At 35.1% G+C, this 27,390-nt stretch overlaps 1 protein-coding gene across 6 annotated transcripts in view; it reads left to right on the top strand.

The window, feature by feature from the left end:
- The window catches only part of CLCN3 (chloride voltage-gated channel 3), a 116,560-nt gene that overhangs the window by 71,239 nt on the left and 17,931 nt on the right, over positions 1-27,390 (top strand). For all 6 annotated transcript variants that reach the window (XM_071214171.1, XM_058309206.1, XM_058309122.1 and 3 more), the window contains 8 exons: positions 10,984-11,141; positions 14,525-14,624; positions 16,728-16,915; positions 18,022-18,144; positions 19,259-19,465; positions 22,304-22,384; positions 23,483-24,028; positions 27,138-27,324. In XM_071214171.1, coding sequence (XP_071070272.1) covers positions 10,998-11,141; positions 14,525-14,624; positions 16,728-16,915; positions 18,022-18,144; positions 19,259-19,465; positions 22,304-22,384; positions 23,483-24,028; positions 27,138-27,324 — 1,576 coding nt within the window. In that variant the 5' untranslated portion in view covers positions 10,984-10,997. The remainder of the gene's footprint in view (positions 1-10,983; positions 11,142-14,524; positions 14,625-16,727; positions 16,916-18,021; positions 18,145-19,258; positions 19,466-22,303; positions 22,385-23,482; positions 24,029-27,137; positions 27,325-27,390) is intronic.

Raw genomic sequence — 27,390 nt, 5'->3', positions numbered from 1 at the left:
TGTGTTCTGTGAGGACAGAAGTTTCCTAAAAATAATTGAGTTCTGTTACAAAAAAGAAGGGGAAAGGGTTACAAGTTGGGCAAAAACATGAGGGTCTGTGACACGCAAAAAATCTTATTCTGGGAAAAATGACTTTCAGTCTGGAAAATATGGTTTTGTAAGTTTGGTTTTTAATATTGAATATCTGGAGGTATGGTTAGGAAACATTTTATGAAGAACAAGAGAATACTTAACATTTAAAAAGTTAGGGAAACGGACTTGGCCCAATGGATAGGGTGTCCGCCTACCACATGGGAGGTCCGTGGTTCAAACCCTGGGCCTCCTTGACCTGTGTGGAGCTGGCGCATGCACAGTGCTGATGCGCTCAAGGAGCGCCATGCCATGCAGGATTGTCCCCTGGGTAGCGGAGCCCCACACGCGCAAGGAGTGCGCCACGTAAGGAGAGCTGCCCAGCATGAAAGAAAGTACAGCCTGCCCAAGAATGGCGCTTCATTCTTGCGACTGAGAGTTGACACAAAAAGATGATGCAACAAAAAGAAACACAGATTTCTGGTGCCGCTGATAAGAATAGAAGCAGTCACAAAAGAACACACAGCAAGTGGACACAAAGAGCAGACAACTGGGGGGAGGGCTGAATAAATTAAAAATAAATAAATAATAAAAAGTTAATTAGAAAAGAGCATGAGCAGGCAGGTACACAAAAAATTTGTTTATAGTCCCAACAATTAAATAATTTGAAGCCATTGAAAATGATGTGCATGTGCATTTAATAACATGAAATGAGTTTAGAAAGTATACTAAGGGAGCAGCTGTAGCTCAGTGGTTGAGTGCCTGCTTTCCATGTACAGGGTCATGGGTTCAATCCCCGGTACCTCCTAAAAAAAAAAATACACTAAGTAATGAAAAAGTCAGCTTGTAAGTAACTGTGGCTAGTATGATCTCATCTTTGTTTCATTTATAGAAAATATTTAAGCCTGAAGCCACTCTCCAGTTTAGCTGTATTACTCTCTTGTTTACTTCATTCCTTCTCCTTTCATCTCCAGCAAACCTTATATATTTGGGTGGAATTTGTTCTTTATCCATGGCTACTGCAGAAACTCTAGGCCTTTTTACTTAAAGTCAGAAATATAACTCTCACAACTCCGAAGTATTGGCTTTTAAGATTTTGTTTTTTTCAGTGGGTTTCAAAGCTTAAATTTGGAACTCAGGAGTTACTATGTACATTCTGTTGTGTATGTGTTTCTTTTCCTGTGGCGATGGATGTCTCTGGAATAGATAGTGGGAAGGTGTGTGGATAGGATGAAGAACGTGGCGGCGTTGGGATAGTTGAGGGTAGGGAAAATTGATTAATCTTTCCAAAAAAGGTATTTTGCTATATCTCCACTACTGACTGCACAGAGGAAGAAGTGAGAGCTGCATATGCTTTGAAAAACGGAGAGAAAATCCAATTGTAAGAAGTGCTTTTGTACGGAGGATTAAAAAAGGCACACAAGCAAGGAAGTAGCTGTCTCACTACCTTTATTTCATCCCATTGTGTTTTTTAAAGGGCCTCTTTGTCATCTGTAGTTCTCTTCCAGATATCAGTTTTAGGAAAGCCATATTTTCATTTCCTAATTAACCAACTCTTTAAAGATTGTTTTAGGAAAGTAGGAGACATGCATGTTATGTATAAGAGAACTTTGGTTTGTATAATGGCAATACCTAAGAGATAGATGCTTCATTCACACATAAGGTGAAGTTGGGATGTGAAGGTGGATACTCTCAAAGGGGTGCCAATGCAAATCTGTTGGCTTTTATAATGGGTATTTATTTGGGATAACAGTTTACAGTTTCAAGACCCTAACGAGTCCAACTCAAGGTTGCTTTCTCACCAAAGTCAGTTGGCATGTGTTAAAACAGGATGGTCACTATTATTTGCCTGGTCTCTACTTCCCCTCTGAGCTTCCACTCCTCTCTCTACTGACCTAGGACTTCTTTCTCTGCTGGCCTTCTATATCAGTCTCAGCTGTTCTGTGTTCTCCACAAGGTCAGCTGCAAACTACCAGGCAAATGGCTCTTCTCTCCCTGAGGCCCCAGGATCAAACATGACAGAACTCTCTCTTCCCATGTGTTTTATCTTGAGTGCACATGTGTTTTTTTTTCAGATTAAAAAAAAATTATTTTTTATTTCTCGTCCCTGCCCCTCCCAACCACCACCCCCCCCCCGCCATTGTCTGCTCTCTGTGTCCATTCGCTGTATGTTCTTCTGTGACCGCTTCTATCTTTATCAGTGGCACCAGGAATCTATGTCTCTTTTTGTTGTGTCATCTTGCTGTGTCAGCTTTCCGTGTGTGCGGTTCCATTCCTGGGCAGGCTGCATTTTCTTTCGCGCTGGGTGGCTCTCCTTACGGGACGCACTCCTTGTACGTGGGGCTCCCCTATGCGGGGGACACCCCTGCGTGGCAGGGCACTCCTTGCGCGCATCAGCACTGCGCATGGGCCAGCTCCACACGGGTCAAGGAGGCCCGGGGTTTGAACCGTGGACCTCCCATGTGGTAGGCGGACGCCCTTATCCATTGGGCCAATTCTGCTTCCCCACTTGTGTTTTATATCAGACCTACCAAGAAGGTGGGGACTCAACCTGAGTCATGCCCTATTGACGTGGTCAAATCAAAGAAAGCCTTCAAAGTAATCTAATTATGGGCCCTCAACTGAATCAAATATAATCAAAGGGTATTACACCCAGAGGAATAGATTAGTTTACAAAAATAATCTTTCTCTTTTGGGGGTTCACAAAAATAATCTCAAACTGTCACAGGTACTTTATATCTTACACTATTCCATATTTAAAATTTTCATTAACACATATTTGCATTTTTTTCTTTTTAACACATGTGAGTTAAGCCTTAATACAAATCTAGGTTGCAGTGAACCGTACTCAAATGATACGTTTGGGAAATTTTTTCTGTGTATACCTTTTAAAATTTTTTATTTAAAGTTTATTTTTTATATCAATATTACAAGTTACTCAGCTAACACAAGGTAATAAATACAATAATCTGCTTTAGCCAGCAGTTCCCTGCCCCCCACCCCTATCTCTTGGCCCCCTTATGTTTTTCATTCTTCAGTCTTGAGGGACTTGGGATGATGTCCGTTCAGACTGCTGCCGGCTGAGAAAGGACATAGATAGTATGGGGCAGAGGAATGGAATTGTTTCCTTGCAGTTGAAATACTCTTGCTTTTGGGATGGGGCTGTTCATCATCATCGTTTTGTTAGTTATCTAGAGAGGAATATTTTTAAATCATTGTTAGAAAACATAATGCCTTAAATTTTTGTTAATGTGGGGTATGTAGGCATTCCTGTGATTAAATTAGAAATGCAATCCTCCTGTCCACTTTATTTTTTTTTAATTTTTATTTTTTAAAGATTTATTTATTTAATTCCCCCCCCCCCCCCCCCCGTTGTCTTTTCTCTGTGTCTATTTGCTGCGACTTGTTTCTTTGTCCGCTTCTGTTGTCGTCAGCAGCACAGGGAAGTGTGGGCAGCACCATTCCTGGGCAGGCTGCACTTTCTTTCGCACTGGGCGGCTCTCCTTATGGGGCGCACTCCTTGCACGTGGGGCTCCCCTACGCGGGGGACACCCCTGCGTGGCAGGGCACTCCTTGCGCGCATCAGCACTGCGCATGGGCCAGCTCCCGGGGTTTGAACCGTGGACCTCCCATGTGGTAGACGGACGCCCTAACCACTGGGCCAAGTCCGTTTCCCCTCCTGTCCGCTTTAGAGTAGTACAGGATACCTTTCCTTTTCTTCTCTTTTATACTACTCAGGTTTCTGTGTTTGGCAGAACAAAGGTAATGTGTAAGGAAAAAGCATGTGAAATGTTACATACTAAAGTAAATGTTTAAAACTTTCATTTCTGGTTTTGAGATATTTTGAATTGCTGCATAATTTTGTAAATTAGATGCTAAAGTAGTTTCTAAAGAGAATTACTTAAAAGTCATTAAAGTCAAGACACATGCCTAATGTAAATATTTATTGTGGTGCTGTACCTTTTTCTACCTCTCATAAAATGGATAAGAGTAGTCTGCTTTTTTGCTGCTTAGTTCACAAGGTATTGGGGGAATTACAAATATAGCACGTTTAGATTGCTTATTAGCTTTTTATCATGTGAATAGCCTGAAAACTCTTATGGATCTGGTAATAATTTTTTTTTTCTAAATAAAATTTTATCAAAGCATATTATTCATACATGAACAAACATAAGCAATAAATGTATAGTAAAATTTGTGAATTTACAAAACAAACATACATATCATTATACAAGGCTCCATATGTCTCCCCACCATCAACACCTTTCATTGTTGTGAAATATTTGTTTACAAACTATGAAAGAGCATTGTCAAACTATTACGTGTATTTTTCCCCCCAACCCACCCAATTTTTATTTTTTATTTTTTTCATTTTATTTTATTTTACTTTTTGAGGTACCGGGTCCAGGGATTGAACCTGGAACCTTGTATGTGGGAAGCGGGCACACTATCACTGAGCCACTTGTACTCCCCTGACTTGGTTTTTTAAATTTGTTTGCTTGTTGTTTGTTTGTTGTTTTTTTTTTTTTAAGGAGGCAGCAAGAACCGAACCCAGGACCTCCCATGTGGGAAGCAGGCGCTTAGTCTCTTAAGCTACATCTGCTTCCCCACCCAATTATTAACACCCTGTATTAGTATTATTTATTTATCATTCAGGAGGAAACGTCTTATATTTTTCCTGTTAACCACAATGTATCATCCATCACTGGATTCCTTGTGTTATAAAGTCCCATGATTTGTGCAGTCCATTCAAAGTATATACTCAGTGGTTCTCATTTTCATCATAGAGTGTGCTGACATGATGATGTATTGTTGATGCATGTAAAGAGGTATAGATATTTTGCTGTTTATTTTTTGCAGAAGAGAGTAATATGATCAGCAGTTCATGTTTCCTCAACTCTTAACCAGATAAGAGCAGTGTAGTGGAGAAATAGTAGCAAGTTCTCAGAATATTTCATAGTAGACTTTCTTTTTTGCACTTTACTTTGAAGTAATTTCAGAATTCCAGAAGTTGAAAAAAAATAGTATGGGGAACTCATATCCTTCACCCAGATTCCTCAAATGTTAACATTTAACCACATTTGCTAATTCTCTCTCTCATTCTCTCTCTTGCTGTTATATATGATATTTTGTTACATACAGTATATAATATGGCACATATATGCACCACATAATTTTGTTTGTGAACTATGAAAGAGTCAGATGCAAACAGAATGCATTTTTACCTCTACTAAAGTGCTTAAAAATGGACGTTCTTTTATATATAGCCACAGTACAGTTTTCAAAATCAGGAAACTGATATTGATACAGTATTATTATCTAATCTTAGACTGTTAAAAATTTTGCCAATTGTCCCATTAATAAATATTCTTTAGTATAGAAGAAAACCTTTTTTATTTCGTGGGTCCAGGATCCAGCTGAGGAGCATATGTTGCATTTAGTTGTCATATCTCTTTAGTCTTCTTTGACCAGGAACAGTTTCTCAGTAATTTGTTGTCTTTCATAACCTTGGCATTTTAAAATAATACAAGTCATTTATCTTTTAGAATTTTCTTAACTTTGGATATGCCTGGTTTTCCCTTGTAAGTTTTGTTTTATACATTGTGTACTAGAATTCCACAGAAATGCTGCACTGCATACAGGGAGGCTGTAAAAAGCTCTTGAGTCTTCTCTCTCATTTTCAAGCATTTTCAAAGTTACTGGTTTTAATATTATCAAATGGAAAATAGAGTCAGAGGTACTCAGATTTGTAAGATATTACATTGTCCCTATTGCATTTCTCCTATTGCTTTTTCTTAAGAAAACTGTTTAGCATTTACGAAGTGGAAATTATTGAATAAATCAGGATAGAGGAAAGAAGAAGGAGCCATTGTACTTGAAGTTTTAAGTAAAAAGTATAGAAGGTGTATTTTGCGTAAGTGAGCATGGACCGGCGCAGAGATTGGGCCTTTAAATCCTTGGCCAAGAAGCATAAATCATTTATTCCTGTATGCTTTTCCCAAAACAGTGAAATCAGTATAGTACTTTCTTTTTAGCAGTTTTGCCCTTTTCCAAGGCAAACATCCAGTTGAATTAAATGGATATGTGAAAATTCTGTTCCATCAAGTAGAAGCAAATAGGCATTTAAGTTTGTTAGTACAATCAATATTCACTATTTATCACTCTGCTCTAGTTTTAAGAGTGTTTGTTTATAGTGTTTGGGGAAAATTCAGATCCTGGTTGTGACACCTGATTTTTTGTGAAGTGGCTTAATATTTAAGGTTTTTTGCTTTATCTGTTACCTGAGTGTGTTTAAACAATCAGAAAGACTGTAAGAGTTGTTGGAAAATTTTACTTTCATTCCTTTTAAGTCATAGAATAAAATAAATAGGTCTCCTATGTTTTATTTATGCAGTGTTCCTTTAAGCATTTAAGTATTGTGCCACTCCTTGTATTCTATATAAAATACTTATATTTTCATTAAAATTTCCTAAATAATCTCTAGACCTTTTGGCCTAAAGTCTATATTACTGCTAAATAATTTGGGAATATAATTTGTACTCACTTGTACTAAAATCACTATTTGAATTTATGTACAAGTTTTTTCAAGTTTTGAGTGCTTTGTAAAAATTTTAAATACTTTTTTTTATATGTCTTTATTATGAGCTCTAGCATATATCAGAGTTTTCAAGAATGCTGATAGTTAATACTTAAAGATGACTTGTCTGAAGTTTCATAGCAGTCCCAGACTAGAATATGGGTCTTTTGGTTCAGTTTATTGCTCTTTTCTCTTATATAATGGTTCAATTAATTGGGACTTATCTGTTTGCATAGACCTAGTCCCATCCCTATTAAAATATAATGTTTGTGTGTGTGCTTATTTAGGAAAGTGATTTTTACTTGATATTTAGATTGATATTTATCAATCTAAAGTAGTATAAAAAAGAAAAAAAGGTTAATTCTCTGCTTTTCCTAAAAATTTTACTTTTATTAATATATCATCTCTAATCCATTCTTACTGTTTTCTCTATATTTAAAAGGATACATATAAGCATAGTTTTACTATAATTATTTTTTAAAAATCAATTTTATTGATACATATTAATGCATACAGTTTGTCCATAGTGTACAATCCGTGATATTTGTTATAATCACATAGTTGTGCGTCCATCACTTAAATCATTAGAGCATTTTCATTATCTCAATAGTAGTAATAATAATAAAAACCAGGCAAACACAAGAAAATTCTTCACCTCTCAATCTTTCTATGCTTCTCCTGTTGTACATAGCTGCTATTTCTGGTTATCCTTGCACAAATATTTATTTATTAAACAGTTTTATTGAGACATATTCATGTACCTTATGATTTATCTGAAGTGTTTAATCAGTGGCTTTTAGTATAATCACTGTGCTGTGCATTCATCATCACAAAAAATTTTAGAACACTTTCATTACTCCAGAAAGAAAAACTCCACACCCCTTAATAGTCTTTCCCCAGCCCTCATAACCACTAATCTAATTTCATCTTTATAAATTGATTTATTTTTACATTTTGTATAAATGGAATCATACAATATGTAGTATTTTGTGTCTGGTTTCTTTCACGTGCATAATATTTTTTTGTCTGATATTAACATCTTATAATATTAACATATATTTAGTTTCAGAGAAAAATGGTCTTATATATGCAATTTTGCCTGTATTTATATTTCACTTGATTTTACTATGCTATATAGTCTCATGCTACATTTAAAAAAAAAAGATTTATTTATTTATTTCTCTCCCCTTCCCCTCCCAGCCCTGCCCTAGTTGTCTGTTTTCTGTGTCTATTTGCTGCATTTTCTTCTTTTGTCTGCTTCTTTTGTTGTCAGTGGCACAGGAATCTATGTTTCTTTTTGTTGCGTCATCTTGTTGTGTCAGCTCTCCATGTGTGCGGCGCCATTCCTGGGCAGACTGCACTTTCTTTTGAGCTGGGCGGCTCTCCTTCTGGGGCGCACTCCTTGTGCATGGGGCTCCCCCACACGGGGGCACCCCTGCGTGGCAGGGCACTCCTCGTGCGCATCAGCACTGCGCATGGGCCAGCTCCACACGGGTCAAGGAGACCCGGGGTTTGAACTGCGGACCTCCCATGTTGTAGACGGACGCCCTAACCACTGGGCCAAGTCCGCTTCCCTCATGCTATATTTTATAGCTTTCCTTTCACAACCTTAGACTTTGTCTTTAAAATCACTGTCATACCTCTATAATAGTACTGCTAGTTACAAAATTATGTTGTGCTTTTATCTTTTTTATTTCCAAAAATTAATACATCCTTTTTTACCGATCCTGCACAAGGTAATCCTCAGCTTGCCATTCTCTAAATTCATTCTATTTTCTGGTGACCCATATTCAACTTATTAACTCCAAGAAATTACACAGTATACTTAGTTCATAGAAGCGCAGTCATACAGTATTTGTCCTTTATTGTCTGGCTTGCTTCATTTAACATAGTGTCCTCCAGGTTCTTCCATGTTGCCATATGCTTTATGACTTCATTTCTTCTTAAAGCTGCATAATAATCCATCATGTGTATACCCCATAGTTTATCCATTCATCGGTTGATGGACACCTGGATTGTTTCCATCTTTTGGTCATTTTGAATAATAGTTCTTCTGGGTATAGACCTAGTAATGGTATTGCTGGGTCACACGGCTAGTCTATCTTAAGCTTCTTTAGGAACTGCCTAACAGTCCTCCACAGTGGCTGTACCACTCTTCATTGTCACCAACAGAAATAAGTACTCCTATTTCTCTCCATCTTGCCCAGCACTTGTAGTTCTCTGACTTTTTGATAGTGGCGCTTCTGATAGGTGTGAAATGTTTTCTCATTGTAGCTTTGATTTGCATTTCCGTAATTGCTAGTGATGTTGAACTTTTTTTTTTTTTGCCATTTGTGTCTTCTTTGGACAAATATCTATTCAAGTCTTTTTTTTTTTTTAAGATTATTAATTCCCCCCCCCCCCCCCGGTTGTCTGTTCTCTGTGTCTATTTGCTGCGTCTTGTTTCTTTGTCCCCTTCTGTTGTCGTCAGCAGCACGGGAAGTGTGGGCAGCGCCATTCCTGGACAGGCTGCACTTTCTTTTGCGCTGGGCGGCTCTCCCTACGGGGCGCACTCCTTGCGCGTGGGGCTCCCCTACGCGGGGGACACCCCTGCGTGGCACGGCACTCCTTGCGCGCATCAGCACTGCGCATGGGCCAGCTGCACACGGGTCAAGGAGGCCCGGGGTTTGAACCGCGGACCTCCCATGTGGTAGACGGACGCCCTAACCACTGGGCCAAGTCCGTTTCCCATATTCAAGTCTTTTGCCCATTTTTAAATTGGGTCATTTGTCTTTTTATTGTTGCATTGTAATACCTCTTTATATGTAATCTTGGATATTAAACCCTTATTTGACATGCGATTTCCAAACATTTTTTCCCATTGTGTTGGCTGCCTTTTCACCCTTTTGACAAAGTCCTTTGAGGTGCAAAGTGTTTTATTTTGAGGAAGTCCTATTTATCTATTATGAGCATAGTTTTTAACCAAATAAATTTTATAGAATAATGCAATACTAAATATGCGTCTCTGCACATGACCTTTTTTTTCACCTGCAAAATATATTGTAGCCAGCTTTTTATCAGTATATATTGATCTACCTCATTCTTTTTAGTGGTTGCATTATATTCCATTGCATAGCTGTACAAAATTTATTTAAGCAGTTACCAGTGGATGAAACATTTCTGTTGGTTTGGATTTTCCAATATTACAGATTATGATTTGTTGAAATCTTTGTCTTTGTGCACTTGTAGAATTCATTCTTAGAAGTAAAATTTTGAATTACTTTGTATTTTAATATTTCCAAATTGCCCTTCAAAATGCTCGTATCAATCCATACTTCCTCTAATAGTGGAAATCAAACTCAAGTCCAATAATTTTCACTCTTCGGTTACCATAATATTTCTTAGTCAACCTTTTTCCCCCTCTAAGCTCTTTTTGTAACTGTATGTAAGACTGTCTTTCACAGATATTATTCACATCGTATGTTTGTTTTTTTCGGAAATAGGTATACAAAAGCATATCTAGCATAGAATATCTAGTTGTAATTCTCATTGTGAAATGATAGCCTATTTATCCCAAATTGCAATTAAAATTCATTTTAGGAAATTTCTTAGATTATTCCCACTAGTACCAAACACAACAGTCCCAAGATTTCCTTGAAATAAACTAAATATAGTAATACAACTATACTTGGTTTTATAGTGTGTGGCTATTGAACTTGGCTTTAAAATATAATTTTAAATTGGGATTCCCACAACTAATTAGTCTTTTGACTTTGCTTTATTAGGTATGCATTCTACCTTCTGTATTGCTTTTTCTGTTTCCTTTATTGACCACCCTCCTAAAAGTAGGTATTTCCCAAGGGTCAGTTTCTGTAGACACCTTTCATCAGATAATATTTGCAGTCATTGCCCTCATAAAAATGACTTACACATTTATATTGCTTTGTGTTTAGTTTTGATCTTTTTGATTTATTTATTTTTCTCAGGAGGATGGGGAGCGAGGGTGTATATACTTCTGTGCCCTCTAGTCCACATACCCTGTCTCTTTAGTATGGAATATATGAAATGGGTGTCATGAGGAGATGCAGATGTCACTAATAAACTCCTTGAAATTATATATAAAATTTTGTATGCATGTGAGATTTTCTGGGGAGTGTCCATGGCTTCCATCATATTCTTAAAGGGTTCTGTGATCCAGTAAAGGTTGAAAACCATGCTCTAGCACCTTAATCTCAATATCCTAATCTGATTTCATTATTTTCCTTGAAAACCTGATTTCCCTTTGGTAACTTCTAAGAAGTTCATAGCTAATAGTTATCTTTTATAAATCATATTCATCTTTCCTCTTTGCTTTGTAGGAACTCATTATACAATGACAAATGGTGGCAGCATAAACAGTTCTACACACTTATTGGATCTTTTGGATGAACCGATTCCAGGTGTTGGTACATATGATGATTTCCATACTATTGACTGGGTGAGAGAGAAATGTAAAGACAGAGAAAGGCATAGACGGGTAAGTGTTTATGGTAATTTAAAAAATTTTCAGGAAGCAGATGTGACTCAAGCAGTTGAGTTCCTGCTCCCCACATGGGAGGTCCCAGGTTCGGTTCTGGGTGCCTTCTTAAAAAAAGAAAACAACTAGCAAACAGATGAAAAAAACAACTCTGGATGCTGATTTGCTCAGTGGTTGAGTGCCGGCTTCCCACATATGAAGTCTTAGTTTCAATCTATGGCCCTGGTACCTCAAAAAAAAAAATTTTTTTTTTTTTACTGTGCATAATTAGATTATTTACTAATGTGTTTCTGTCTCCGATATCAGGCCTCCAAAAAAAATGCTATAGAGTAACGTAAAGTTAGGTAGATGTCTACATTTCGTATGTGATACAGGTTTGTGTGTGTTTTTTATTTTATTATTATTTTTTATAGTTTATTTATACCCCACATCTTTCCAGAAAAGATTTCAGGTACCTTAAAAACAAAGAAATACAGTAATAAGATAAAATAGAAAGGAAAAGGGAAAATACAGCACAGGTGTTAGAGGAAAGACCAAACCAAATTCAGGATGGAGGTCAGTGCAGCTATTGGCTTTGAGAGGCCCAGCAGCAAAGGCAAAAGAGAAAACTTGTTATGTAACCTTTACTCTCTAAAAAGAAAAAAAAACATACTGGGAAAGTAGTTTGGTAGGCTTTTTGTTGTTTTCCTTATCCCTTTTCCTGGTATTCAATTTTAAGTGATACTTTTCAAGTTAGGTCTTGTTTAGGGTTTAATGAGTGGTGTAATGATCATTACATCAAAAAAAAATTTTGACTTTAATATAAAGCCCAACTTGTGGATCTTTTTTGTTCGTATTGTAACTTACTACTAAAACGTAACTTAAAACAAATTTTAATAGAAGAAAGAGTCTTTAAAATAAGAATACACATACCAAAAGGCCCTTACCACTTTGACATATGAAATTTACTGGTAAATAAAAATAACTGCATGTATAAATTGCTTATAACCTTTTATTTTAATTTATAATATGTATGAAAATAGTACTTATTATATTAATTATAAAAAGTACAGTTTCTAAGATTAATCAGTTGTTTTTTTTTAATATTTCTGGAAATATTATAAATAGTGCATAACTGAAAATAGACGACAAATGAAATCAGTGTTCTGGGTCAGTGATTCTCAAATCTTTTGGTCTAAGTACCCCTTTAAAGTATAAAAAATCATTGAGGAGCCTAAGGAGCTTTTGTTTATGAGAGTTATAGCAATTGATGTTTACCATATTGGAAATTAAAATTGAGAAAATTAAAAAATATATTTGTCATTAAAATAATAATAAACTACTTTGAATATAAATAACATTTCATGAAAAATAACTATTTTCCAAAATAAAAAATATTTAGTAAGAAACATTGTGTTCCATTTTTATAAATTTTATCAGTCTGTTTAATAGATGACAGCTGCATTCTCTGTAATATCTGATTCTCCATTCAATCCCTTGTGCTATGTGTTTTTAATTGAAGTATATGAAGAAAATACAACCTCATACAGATATGTAGTTGGAAAAACTAGGAGTATTTTGATAGCTTTTTCAGATCTCTGTAGCTGTTCTTTGATAATCTATTAAAGCTTCACAAGTGGTAGTTTCTTAAAGGTTAGTTGAAATGTGTAATCATTATTTTTTAATATTATTAAATTAAAATCCATTGGTCCACCTTGAACTTTGAATGGATGATTTTGTAAAACATCATTCACTGATCATTTGGAAAGAACTGATTGACTGAATTATGTAACTCTTCCAAATGTTGACACTGTATGTTATAGAGTACATTATCATATTATATAATATTTCAAGAAGCCACACATGTTGAAATCAACACTAGTCTCTTCCAAAGTCTTTAAGTATTGGAAACCTGTCAGCCTGATGGTGGTGGATACAAGTTTTCCAAAATTCTGATTTTATCTTGAAAGCCCAAATTTTATCACAGGAAATAAACACTGTCATTTATTTTTACTTGAAGTGATAGGCTCACATGATACAATTTTGAGAAAATGTATGCCAGTTTCCCAAGTCTGAATAACTGTAATTTGTGTGTCAGTCTTTCTTTCAGATAAACTTGGTGTTGCATGAAAAAAACGCCTAATTTATTTTGTAACTCAAATAATCACACAAGTGCTTTTCTTCAAGACATAACCTTAAAAATCAGTGTGTGGCAGAAGTACTATAGAAGTACTTGTTATGTCACACAGAATTTTGTTAGGAGAAGTGGTGTAATGAACATTCTTGCACATATATCTTTGTGCACTCGCTATATACAAGTTTGTTAAGTGCTTGTCTGTGGTGCTGTGCAAGCAGTATTAAGAGAACCGCAACGAGTCAGTCTGAAAGGGACTTGATATTATCATAGTTTATTCAACATTACAGATATTCTTATTGAAAAAAGCAACACAGGGTTTAGTGATTTTTTTTTGAGAGAAATGTCTTTATTTCTAAAGACTGCTTAATAGCTTGTTTGCTTCCAGTATAGAAGGGGTAAAATTGCCTCAACCAACATAGAACTCACTGAATCTTTTCGGTGGAGCCTTGTGACTTAAAATAGACCAGATGCTTGAAATAGACCAGGTCATGGAATTCTATCTGTCACACTACTGTGGAGCAAACAGTTGAGCTCTGAAGACCTAGGTTGAGAATATAGCTTTTTAAAGCAAAAATCCTGTAGAACAGAATGATTTTGGCTAGTAGGGACAGGTTCAGAAGTGCATTCTTACTGAGAGGAGAGAGAGAGAGGAAAAGCAAGTCTATTAACTTCCTATTAATCTCTTCATCTCCTCCACTCACTGGAGAACACTTTTTTTTTGTCTTGCACAGTGATGAAAGAGAGCCTCTGGACCCTTCCACACAGGATTGGAGCTCTTCAACATGGCACATTTACAAGCCTACATATTTTAAGGGTCCCTTTATTCACATGACTACCCTACATTTTATTTTTAGGCATGCTTGTATCTTGCACTTCTCTTACCTCCAGTTAAGTTCTAGGACCAGGGAATGCAGGCATTTAAAGCCACATTTTCTCATGCTCATTAATATTAAAATAAAAAGATATTTAAGGTTGGATTAATTTGATTCAATTTTAAATGATTTAGGTTAGACTTTTTATGATTTATGGACCCTTTGCACTCAAACTGCCTGAGATTCTTGTTAAAAAGGCAGATTTCTGGGTAAACACTTGTCATCTGGTTTAAAAGTATAACATCTGTCTGACATAGTGAATTTGACCAATACTCACCTTTCCCATTCTTTAGTTCAGAAAGTTATGTCCCATATTTAGGGAAAAATTATAGATTCTAAAATTGTGACTTCTAGTCATAGTTTGAAAAATGAAGCATAAACATTTCTAATTTCAGATCAACAGCAAAAAGAAAGAATCAGCATGGGAAATGACAAAAAGTTTATATGATGCGTGGTCAGGATGGCTAGTAGTAACACTGACAGGATTGGCATCAGGTAAAGAAAATTTTTAAAGAAATCTTTTTTTGTGTGTGTTAAGAGAATTAAAAATTGTTCTTTATTCCCTCAATTTTTTCATATACTGTTGGATTTTTAAAAACATTTGTTTTTCTTTTTCAAAAAAATCTTCCTTAAATATTTTTTTTTTAAATTTTTTATTTTTTATTGACTTTGTAATAATATTACATTAAAAATATATATGTGAGGTCCCATTCAACCCCATCCCCCCACTCCCCCTCTCCCCCCCCCAACAACACTCGTTCCCATCATCATGACACATCCATTGGATTTGGTAAGTACATCTTTGGGCACCTCTGCACCTCATATACATTGGTTCACATCATAGCCCATACTCTCCTCCATTCCATCCAGTGGGCCCTGTGAGGATTTACAATGTCCGGTGATTGCCTCTGAAGTACCATCCAGGGCAGCTCCATGTCCCAAAGACGCCTCCACCTCTCATCTCTTCCTGCCTTTCCCCATACCCTTCGTCCACTATGTCCACTTTTCCCATTCCAATGCCACCTCTTCTATGTGGACATTGGATTGGTTGTGTCCATTGCACCTCTATGTCAAGAGGAGGCTCAGATTCCACCTGGATGTTGGATGCAATCCTCCCATTTTCAGTTGTAATCACTCTAGGCTCCATGGTGTGGTGGTTGTCCTTCTTCAACTCCATCTTAGCTGAGTGTGGTAAGTCCAATAAATCAGATTGTAGGTGCTGGAGTCTGTTGAGGCTCAGGATCTGGCTATCACATTGTCAGTCCAGAGATTCAAATCCCCTAAATATATCTTAAACCCCAACATTAACTGCACCTCCAGCACATTGGCATGAAAGTCTTATGAAGGGAGATCCCATCTGAGTCCAGATTCATCACCCATAAACACCATTTCCAAAGAGGGGCCATCTGCCCTTCCTTAAATATTAAGACGTGAATGCAAGAGGCTTCAAGGTGTAGGTCTAGATTTAACTTTGTCACTTTTAAGTATCTGTCCAACCAGGTAGATCTTTTTGAACTCAGTTTCTATAACTGTAATAATAAGTGTTTGAACCAGATAATCAATAAAGTATCTTTTGATGTCAATATCATAATAAATAGTTAATATTTATTGAATGCTAACTATGTGCCATGCACTGTTCTAAAAGCTTTACATGTATTTAAACCTCATGGCAACCCTGTGATGTAAGTGCTAGTATTATCACCATTTTACAGGGGAGGGGACTGACGCTCAGCATTCAGGTTCAGGCAGTCTAGCTTCAAGAGCCTGTACTTCTAACCATTATGCTATACAGCGTGGCCACAGAACCCCCTATGTGTGACATTCTAAAAACATAGACCTTGATGATCTGAAAGCCAATGTTAAAGCCTGCTTTAATAACTCCACAGTGGAAAATTATGACCAGAAGAACATGAAGAAAAATTAAATATGGAGGAGAATAAAAAGGAATATTAATAACTGCTTGTCATGCTCAAGGGTTTTGTGATCACCATATATTACCCATTGGTCTTTTATATGATGATGATGGTGAGGCCCCAGCTTTTGACAACAAATTTGTGTTGTTCTTTTTTTAATATTCTGTGAATCAAATTATCTGGATATATTTGGTTTTCCAATATTAAAAACCTGCAAATCTCTCAGCAGTAATTCATAAATGCTTTTTTTGCTAATTATTTCTAATGGGCATGAAATTTCAATCAGATTGATGTCATTTGTAATCTGTTAATTAAGTTTTGGATTGAAACATATTAATAAAAACTGATTTCAATAACCTGATTTATGAGCATCCTGCCAGGTAGTTGCCTCTTAAAGATGATTTCATTATCTTTTACATACCTTCTTTTTAGAATGATATGACTAGTTTTCATTTCAAACCATGAATAGCAGTTTACCTTAAAGAATCACTATTTACAGGTTTTTTTTTAATGTAATATAAACTTGCTAATACTAAAATTTTAAAAATCTTAAATTCATATACCCTATGTGACCCTTTATTTATCGGGAGTCCCCTCCTTTCCATGAGCCTCTTAACTTGAGAGTTCTCAACAGTTGCCCAAAAAATAGACATATATTTTGACCATTTATAACATGTTTTTACAGGAGCATTGGCTGGATTAATAGACATTGCTGCCGATTGGATGACTGACCTAAAGGAGGGCATTTGCCTTAGTGCATTATGGTACAATCATGAACAGTGTTGTTGGGGATCCAATGAAACAACATTTGAAGAAAGGGATAAATGTCCACAGTGGAAAACATGGGCAGAGTTAATCATAGGTCAAGCAGAGGTAAGTCTTGTTTTGCCTCATGATGAATTGATAACTGATATAGTGAAATGAGTTTCTGGTTAATTTAATTATAGAATTAACCACTTACTCTTCAGTATTCCCTGTCCCCCCTGCCAAAATGAGATCTGTTAGGGAGTCATGAAATAAATTTAGCTGGTTGCAACTCATGTTGAAGGACCAAAAAAAGAGAGAAAATAATGGACTAGAATAAGATGGTAAATATGAGAATGTATTGCAGCAAGAAAGAAGTAAATGTTGCTTCAAGAAGCTTTTGTATTGGTTAACTACATAGATAAATACAAATGTACTAGGTTATGATGTAAAATGTACTTCTTATTGTGAGTTGTGATAAAAAAGAAGTGAATGTTACTCCACTAAGATCTGTGTAGCCATAAAAAGTTAATGTGAAGACAGTTTATTAAAGCTGAACATATTATGTTACTAAGAGTGTTCGGACTATTAAAAGACAGTGAATTATACAAAACTTTAGTAAAACAAATATCTTCAAGAAATTCATAGATTTTTCATTGTGACATTAGAGTATTTGAATGATTATTTTACCACTGATATTCTGTAACAAAGAACATTTCATTTTAGAATTTGGATAATATATATATTGTTACATGTTCAGACATGGATATGTTTTAAAATGCTTTTCGTAGCTGAACTTTAAAACTAAAAAGAATGTATCTGCTAATGAGATAGGCAGTATGCTGGCTTAATTGAATTACCTTTAATGATATTCAGGAGAATTGTGGCAGAATGAAATCTGAGTTCTTGGCCAAGGCAGTTTTGCCTCCACTGACTGTTTCCAAAAAGTGGTTGGTGTGTAGTCAAAGATTGGAATACAGCTGAGATGCCCTGGCAATAAAACTTTAAGATCAGGGAAAAGTAAGGAAAAACGTTAAGTGGTATTAAGGCTCTGTGGTATGTAGAAGAATATGTTTTTGGACTCACATATTTTGTTCATTAAAAGCTTTTATTATTGTGGAAATACATGAGAATCCTTTTACAAATTTCACCCATTTCTTATGGCAGGCACGTAGCTATTGCATTAGAGGTGCAGTGTATGGTAAATTCATACTGTTGAATTTTTTGCCTTTTAGGGTCCTGGTTCTTACATCATGAACTACATAATGTACATTTTCTGGGCCTTGAGCTTTGCCTTTCTTGCAGTTTCCTTGGTAAAGGTATTTGCTCCATATGCCTGTGGCTCTGGAATTCCAGAGGTAAGCCATGTAATATTTAGTATCATTAAACATTTAATAATTGTTGTGATGCTTATCTTCTTGCCTTTAGGAGGAAGTACTAGTTTTTCTGGGAAAATGGTTTGCTTGTAATATAAAAAAGAAAATTTATAAAATGCAAGCTAATTGTAGACATTGTTGAAAAAATTCTTCTGCATAGTCATTTTATCATTAATTGTGAGATTGATTTTTTTTCCTCAGGACTAATTTTGGTCATAACTAAACAAAGTATCAGAAGGCTTGGTTTGACACTAAAAGCCTGGTCTTAGGCCTGAAGCGCTTTGACAGATTATTTGATGTTTTGCTGTGATGATCCTTATTTTAATGCATTCATTTTCTTTTCATAATAACTTTTTTATTATATAAGTTAATAATTCTTGAATTGAGCAAATAATATTTACAATCATTTTATGGTTTAAAATAAAAATTTTATCACAGTAGTCAATAAGACAAACTTTTGCATATTATTTTTTGTAAATCATACTTTAAAGGTGAGTATACTTAGGATTGAACTTGATAGGAACTCTTTTTTCCCCTTTTTTGTTTTAATACACTTAAAGAAGTTAGTAGCTTTTTCTAATGCATTACTTTTTAAAAATTAAATTGTAGTGACTTTTAAAGCTGTATTAAGAATATTTTTAATAGGAAGCAATAATTATTGCAGTATTATCTTTCTTCATATATAGAAGAGTATTGTACATAATTACAGTACTCTCAGAAAGCATAGTGAAACCTTTATTGCTGACACAGAATGTTTGGAATGTATCTAAATGTATTATGCTTATATAAGCTATAAGCCTTTTCCTGCTTGTGTTATAATCCTTGTAATTAAGGTCTGTATTCACTTTAAGATGGTTTGATATTTTAATCTTGTTCAGGAGATAGGGTTGTCTTCTATCCTTGTTTGGGTAGAGATTAGAATATTTCTAAGTTTTATTTTATGAAGCATAATAGGTGCCTTAGAAAAATTGTGAATTTTTCCATAGTCCTCCAGAATTTGCAAGATAGTTTTAAGTAAAACAAGGGAATGACTTAGATTACTTAAATTCTTATGTTTCTTAAAAGAAATTAAGCTGACTTACCCTTTCCTTTATAGATTAAAACTATTTTGAGTGGATTCATCATCAGAGGTTACTTGGGAAAATGGACTTTAATGATTAAAACCATCACGTTAGTACTAGCTGTTGCATCAGGGTTGAGTTTAGGAAAAGAAGGTCCCCTCGTACATGTTGCCTGTTGCTGTGGAAATATATTTTCCTACCTCTTTCCGAAGTATAGCACAAATGAAGCTAAGAAAAGAGAGGTAAGTGTCTTTTGTGGTTCATTTGAAAAAAAAAAATCTATTATATAGTCAATAAAGAATTTTCTGGTCTAAGGATCACATATTTTACTGCTTATTTTTTGGAGTAAATTCTGTATTAGGATAAAAAATTTTATTTGGGATTAGTTTGTACCTCTTTTTCCTCTTTTGAATAATCTCTAATGTCTTTATAGGACCTGGATTTTACATTTTTTAATTTTAGGTAGGCTAGCTGGCAACTTGGGTTTCAGCTGAATTTCATAAAGGACTTTCCATTTCTTTTCATTTTGTCTTATACCTTCCCCACTCTGAGGTGGTTTCCAAATGACATAGTTTTTTACTGTTATTTCTCAACGTTAGTATTTCTCCAGGGTTGGGAAATCTAACAGCTGTGTTTTTCTCCTGGAAACAGTATTTAATGGCAGTGAAACTGGTGCACTGATCTGCAGAGCGCTATGCAGCACCGTGGTGGAACGTCTGAGGTTTAAATCTGAGATTCATATTAAAGGGGACATAGGGAATCCTATTTCTTTAACTGTTTAGGGCAATTTCCTTTATTTATTTATTTATTTTTAGGTCTGTCTAAAATATTCTAGGAAACCTTCAAACGTTATACATTATAGAATTCCCCTGGCATTTTTTAGAAGAAAAGTGGGCTTCTGAGAGCTTCTGTATTTACTCTAGACTTAGGGACCCAAAGCTCACCCCTTTCTGTTTTCCTATCTAAATCTGAAGTCCTAGATGGTAGAGAAATTTTGGGTTTTCAAGGGATGATTAAAAAAAAACAAAACTCATTTAATATTGACAACTGAAAGGGTCTTTGACCCCAGGAGAGTATATATTCTGTTTAGTATATAAACTATTTCTGTTTAGTATATAAATATAGTGAAAAATATATAAGATTTCATCAAACTATTTAATTCTTGAACTGAAATAATTCTAGTTCATTTGAATGTTTAACTGAAATATATTATCCTTGCATTGGCACTAGATATTCTAAAAGTAGAACACTTCAGATCATCATAGCCCCATGCTGAATGAAAATTGTAATTCCAAAAATTCCAATACTATACTACGTAACAAAAACAGCTAGCATTATTGATTACTTACTTTCTATCTGGCACTGTGCTGAGTAGTTAACCTGCGTTTTAAAATTGAATTTCACAGTAATCCTGTTAACTTGGCTTTCTTAAACTCCTTTTACAGGTCAGGAAATAAGGGCTTAAAGAGTTTAACTAACTTGCCCAAAATAACAAAGCCAGTTAGTGGCGGAGTATGGGTTAGAATTCAGTTTTCTTTGACTCCAAAGTCTATGCTCTTAATTACTATACTATTCCTACTACAAGCACTATGATTGTGTGTGTGTGAAACCCAAACCAAACCCAAATCATGCTGTAGTGTGGAAAGTTAGTGGCAAAGATGGACTTGAAACTATAGCATTTGTCTCCCCAATTCTGTTCCTGTACCTTCTTTTGTATCTTGATATTTTTAAGTTAAATGATTCTTAGATACTTATGAAACAGATTAAAATGTGTGTATGAGTTATAGGTATATAGTTGTTTGTTGGGCAGTTACTAGCTTTGTTGTGTAAACTACTATAAACTGTAGAATCAGGAAATACAGTTAAATGAATTTGTTGTCTGCAGTTCTCTTAATAGAAGATAAACAAAATAACAAGTTATATTTGCTGCCTCTTCTTCCCCAAATAAGGAGACTCTTTTCTAAAGCCAAGTACAATTTAATGAAAAAAAATGTTGATTTTTAATTTACCAAACATTTATAAAGTGCCTCCTGAGCTCCAGGCACTGTTCTGAACAATCTATATATATTTACTTAATTGATCCTTTTAAACTGGTAATATTATCACATCTGCATTTTAGGGAAGAGATTGAGTACAAAGAAGTTAAGATACTTGTCTGAAGTTACATAGCTAGTAGGTGGCAAAGCCAGAATTTCAACCCCGGTAGTCTATTCTGAAGTCCATGCCCGTAACCACTGAGAATCTAATTTTGATTATTTCTAATTTCTTTTCCAAAAGTGAATATTGACCTTTTGAGAAATGCTTTGGGTAACTTTACATATAATATCTTGGAGGAAAGTAGTGAAAGGAATAAAGATTATTAGAAAAATAATTACAAATAAATACCCAATGAAATTACATGTGTAGTTAATTTCACACAGGTGTGAAATGGGCAGTCACCTAAAATGACAGATTCTCCAGGTATAGAGAAGGATCCAGAAGAGTGTTTACGGATTTTTGTCTCCTTTTTACTTCATTGTAGGAGTTCTGGTTGGTGAGACTGTAACTTGATGGGTAGCCATTGTTTGTTTTCTTCAGACTGAAGTTCTCTGTATTTGCAGTAGCAGGTTTTCCAGAGGGCTAAGGGTAATGAAATCATAAAAACTCAATAGGTTTTAAGTTCCCTGGATATCTTCCTAGGATTTGGAATAGAATAATTATAATTTTTGGTGAGACACTATCTCTAAAATGTGAAAAAATTCTGTCCTACTAAAATATTGAATAAAAAAACTCTTCCTGCCAAATCCTAGCTACTACTCTCTCTTCCTATACAAACAAAACATGTTGAAAATTTTCTACATGCATTGCCTACTTGTTACATCCTATTCACATTAGTAAAAATGGCACAAATGTTCTTTGGACTGGATGTTGAATGTATGAATGATTTTTTAATTGAAGAAAAAAATACTTGTCCTTTGCTTGGACAGGAGGCAGACATGTCATTTAAATTCAGAAGAGACATTTGGAAAATTCAAATAATATAAAATTTTAATTGTTTATTTGAACTTTTAAGAAAATATAAGTCATAATTCTCTTTCTAGGTGCTATCAGCTGCTTCTGCTGCAGGTGTTTCTGTAGCTTTTGGTGCACCGATTGGAGGAGTTCTTTTTAGCCTGGAGGAGGTAAATAAAGCAAGGAAAATTATATGTATTACCATTACAAATATATTTTGGCACACTTTTCAGTTTTATAACTGGGTATAATAAGTACAGACTTTAAGTTTTCAAATTTATTTTCATGAATTTATTTTCATATCCTTTTTAAAAATATTAATTTTATGTTTTAAATCATTAATACAGTCACATGCTTTCACTCTTGTTCTTGTGCCTATTCCTTTTCTTCCCTGCCAAAACTACTTTATTAAATTCTTTATGAATCCGTCTAATTCCATATGCAAATATAAGCCTTTATTCATATTTTTCACTTGTTCTTATTTAAAAAGTTATATACTATATATGCTGTATACCTTGAGAAAAGTGTTTTTTAGATCCATTATTCATATATAAATATTAGTGATCATTTAAAATATTTTTTTGTTGATATTTAAAAAAAGTAAGCAGCTGGGAATTTGAAATTAATAGGGACTATATAAAAAATGTATCCATTGTTTAAATTATAGCCTGTGCTTTATTTTTAAAATTTTAATCATTTCTAAAATTGCCCTTTAAATTTTTCTTGTGTAATTATTTCTGATAATTTTTGATGTTTAAGGAAATTATTTTAATTGCTTTAGTGGATTATTTTGTTTTTATTTTCTCATAAATGCTTAAGATCTTTTTCTTTTACATCTGTAGACAGGAAAATTTTTATTTAAATTTGCTTTTTTCTTCTAGTTGTCCATGTTCTTTTCTTTTTTTAAAAGATATAGATAAGACAAATTAAATACCTATTTATGACCTATCAGATATTGGTAATGGTACATTTATTAACTACTATGATAGAATTGGAGGGGAAACTCAGTTTGAAAATAAAACGATGCTAGGTATTTTAAATAATTACTAGACCTTTATGATTAATTGGTAATTATGAATTTATAATGATATTATAGCCAAAGATAATAAAGCATCATTAATTTTCTCATTACAGTAAAATGCATTACTTGTGAATTCTAACTGCAACAAAATTTACTATTTGAAGAGTTATGGTAGTTACCTCATGTTAATAAGAAACATCTTATAAAAATTATAGCATTAATTTTTATTTTCCTCTCTTATTTTTAGGTTAGCTATTATTTTCCTCTCAAAACATTATGGAGATCATTTTTTGCTGCTTTAGTGGCTGCATTTGTTTTGAGATCCATCAATCCATTTGGTAATAGCCGCCTGGTCCTTTTTTATGTGGAGTACCATACACCATGGTACCTTTTTGAACTGTTTCCTTTCATCCTACTAGGGGTATTTGGAGGGCTTTGGGGAGCCTTTTTTATTAGGGCAAATATTGCCTGGTGTCGTCGGCGCAAATCCACCAAATTTGGAAAGTATCCTGTTCTCGAGGTCATTATTGTTGCAGCCATTACTGCTGTGATAGCTTTTCCCAATCCATACACTAGGCTCAACACCAGTGAACTGATCAAGGAGCTTTTTACAGACTGTGGTCCTCTGGAATCCTCTTCCCTTTGTGACTACAGAAATGACATGAATGCCAGTAAAATTGTTGATGATATTCCTGATCGGCCGGCAGGCATTGGAGTATATTCAGCTATATGGCAACTGTGCTTAGCACTTATATTTAAAATCATAATGACAGTATTCACTTTTGGTATCAAGGTAAGTGCTAACTGAGGTGATATTTAAGGTGATCTTTTTTTTTTCCCCTTTGAACATGGGATGTCTTTCTATTTATTTAGATCTTTTATTCTTTCAACAATGCTTTGTAGTTGTCAGTGTATGAGTCTTGCACTCTTAGTAAATTTAACCCTATTTTCTTTTTCACATGGCACAGCTAATTTTTTCTTTTAACTTTTTATTGTAGTAACATATATACAACTCAGTTTTTCTCATTTTCCAGCATACATCTCAGTGGCACTAATTACATTCACAATATTGTGCTACCATCACCAATATCTAATACTTAAGCCCTTTTATTACCTCAAATGAAAACTTTGTACCCATTAAGCAATTACTCCTCCTCTCTCCTCCATCGAGTCCCTGGTAATCCTTGTACTATATATCCTATAATATTTGTTTATTCTATGTATTTATATAAGTGAGATCATACAAAATTTGTCCTTTTCTGTCTCATTTCACTTAACATGAGGGCTTCAAAGTTTATTCATTTTGTGGCATCTATCAGAACTTCATTTATGGCTGAATAATATTCCATTGTGTGTATATACCACCTTTTATTTATCCATTACTCTGTTGATGGACACTAGGGCTGCTTCCACCTTCTATCTTGTGTATAATGGTCTCATGAACATAGGAGTGCAAATATCTATTTGAGTCATTGTTTTAAATTCTTTTGGTTTTATGCCCAAAAGTGAGATTGCGAGGCCATGTGGTAGTTGTATGTTTAATTTTTCTGCAACTGGCAAACTCTTTTTCACAGCATCTTCTCCATTTACATTCCCACCAGTAATACATGTCCTGTTTCTCCACATCCTTGCCGAAACTTATTATTTTCCAGTATTTTAATAATAGCCTTTTTAGTGAATGTGAAATCGTTATTTCATTGTGGTTTCGATTTGCATCTCCCTAATCTTAGTGATGTTGAACATCTTTTAATGTGCCTATTGTCCATTTGTATATACCTTCTTTGGAGAAATGTTTATTCAAGCCCTTTTCTCTATTTTTAAATTAGATTGTTTGTCTCTTTATTGTAAAGTTTAGTTCTATATATATTCTGGATATTAAACCCTTGTCAGATACATGATTTCCAGTTATTTTCTCCTATTCTATAGGTTGTCTTTTTACTTTCTTGATAATGTCCTTGGTGCACAAAAGTTTTAAATTTTGATTCAAGTCCAATTTATTTATTTATTTTGTTGTTGATCCTTTTGTTGTAAATTCTAGGAATCCAAGATCCTGAAGCTGTTCCCCTATGTTTTCTTTTAGGAGTTTTTTAGTTTTAGTTCTTTTATTCAGGTCTGTTATCCATTTTGAGTTAGTTTTTATGTATGGAATGAGATAAGGGTCCACTTTCATTGTTTTCCATGTTGATGTCCAGTTTTCTCAGCATCATTTGTTAAAGCAACTGTTCTTTCCCCATTGAGTGGACTTGGCACCCTTGTCAGAAATCAGTTGGCTGTAAGAGCACTGTTAGTTTTTTAAGTATCTCTGTTTTCTGTTGTCTTCTGTCTTGAGTCCACTGGGGAAATCCTTGAAGTTTTACCTCTTTTATTTAGAGGATTGATTTAAAGACAAATGCTAGTATACTGCTATTACAGCTCCTTTTTCTATAATAAGTTGGTTTTGAGTAATTTCTAACTTTCTCACTATTAGTTGAGCTGCAGGAAGCCAGAAGCAATCAGCAGGCTTTTGTGAAGTCCCACATTACACTCAATTCTGAGAAAAGAAGAATGAGGAAAATAAGAACTTGAAGGAGAGTGGGAAACATATTTTGATCCTTTCTATTTGGATAGTCCTTTAAAGATCCTGACTGATTCTTAAACATGCTATCATTGTATTAGTCTTTTTTTTTAATAGGCCACCCCTACCCCCCTGCCCTCAGATGGCTCCCACATCTGCTTGCTGTCTGTTCCTCTTCTTTAGGAGGCACCAGGAACGAAACCCAGGACCTCCCAGGTGGGAGGCAGGTGCCCAATTGCTTGAGGCAATCCACTCCCCTGTATTAGTCTTCTTTTTTTAAAAAAAGATTTATTTATTTATTTCTCTTCCCTTCTTCCCCCCACCCTGGTTGTATGTTCCCTGTGTCTATTTGCTGCATCTTCTTTGTCCGCTTCTCTTGTTGCCAGCGGCATGGGAATCTGTGTTTCTTTTTGTTGCGTCATCTTGCTGTGTCAGCTCTCAGTGTGAGCGGCGCCATTCCTGGGCAGGCTGCACTTTCTTTTCATGCTGGGCGGCTCTCCTTACAGGGTGCAGTCCTTGCACATGGGGCTTACCTACGCGGGGCACCCCTGCATGGCACAGCACTCCTTGCGTGCATCAGCACTGCACATGGGCCAGCTCCACACGAGTTAAGGAGGCCAGGGCTTTGAACCGCGGACCTCCCATGTGGTAGATGGACGCCCTAACCACTGGGCCAAGTCCACCACCTGTATTAGTCTTTAGTAGTGTTTAAATGATTATCTTAGAGTATTTACTGTTTTTATTATCCTCATTAAATTTAACTGATAAATATTTCTCCATTCTTAATTGATTTGTATGTATATCACAAAAATATATTGAGAAACCTTTATGAGATTGCCCACTTTCATTGTTCTACCTAAGAGGAATAGCATCTGATGGTTCCATCATTTTATAAAGAACAGATATCTAGCTCTTGGAGTAAAAGGACAATGCTTGAAACCAAATAGGCTTTATGAAAAGTGCATCACATTTTCCTCTTGTTTTTTTTTTTTTTGTTGTTGTTGTTGTTGATGTTGTGTTGTAATTGTTTTTTGTTTTCATTTCACCATGGAATAATGAAAATTTTCAGGAGTGGCTTTTGGGAACCCTTGAGCTAAAAGATAAATGACTCTTGGATTATTGTCTCTTTGGCATGGTGAATATGGTTTGATACTTTGTAACTTAATTCATGAAATTATTAAAGTGGTGCTATAACAAGATTTTGCTATAATATTATTTGTCCTAGGGTTTTGCTATATAAATAAAATGTGAAAAGAATTTTAAAAGTCTTTGAACAAATCTATAGAATATGTTTCAAACATATAGGTAGAGGATGTCTGCCTCATTAAGAGTGTTGTTGCTGTTATAGGTTCCATCTGGCTTGTTCATCCCCAGTATGGCCATCGGAGCAATCGCGGGAAGGATTGTGGGCATTGCAGTGGAACAGCTTGCCTATTATCACCACGACTGGTTTATCTTTAAGGAGTGGTGTGAGGTCGGGGCCGATTGCATCACACCCGGCCTTTATGCCATGGTTGGTGCTGCTGCATGCCTAGGTAATGCTGCTCTGTGTGTTTCTGTATGTGTGTGTGTGTCTGAGCGAGGCTGACTGGGAGCATATT

Source organism: Dasypus novemcinctus, chromosome 1 (assembly GCF_030445035.2).
Source record: "Dasypus novemcinctus isolate mDasNov1 chromosome 1, mDasNov1.1.hap2, whole genome shotgun sequence".
Classification (NCBI taxonomy): Eukaryota; Metazoa; Chordata; class Mammalia; order Cingulata; family Dasypodidae; genus Dasypus; species Dasypus novemcinctus.
Note: the sequence above shows the minus strand (reverse complement) of the source record. Positions and strands in the feature narration are given on the sequence as shown.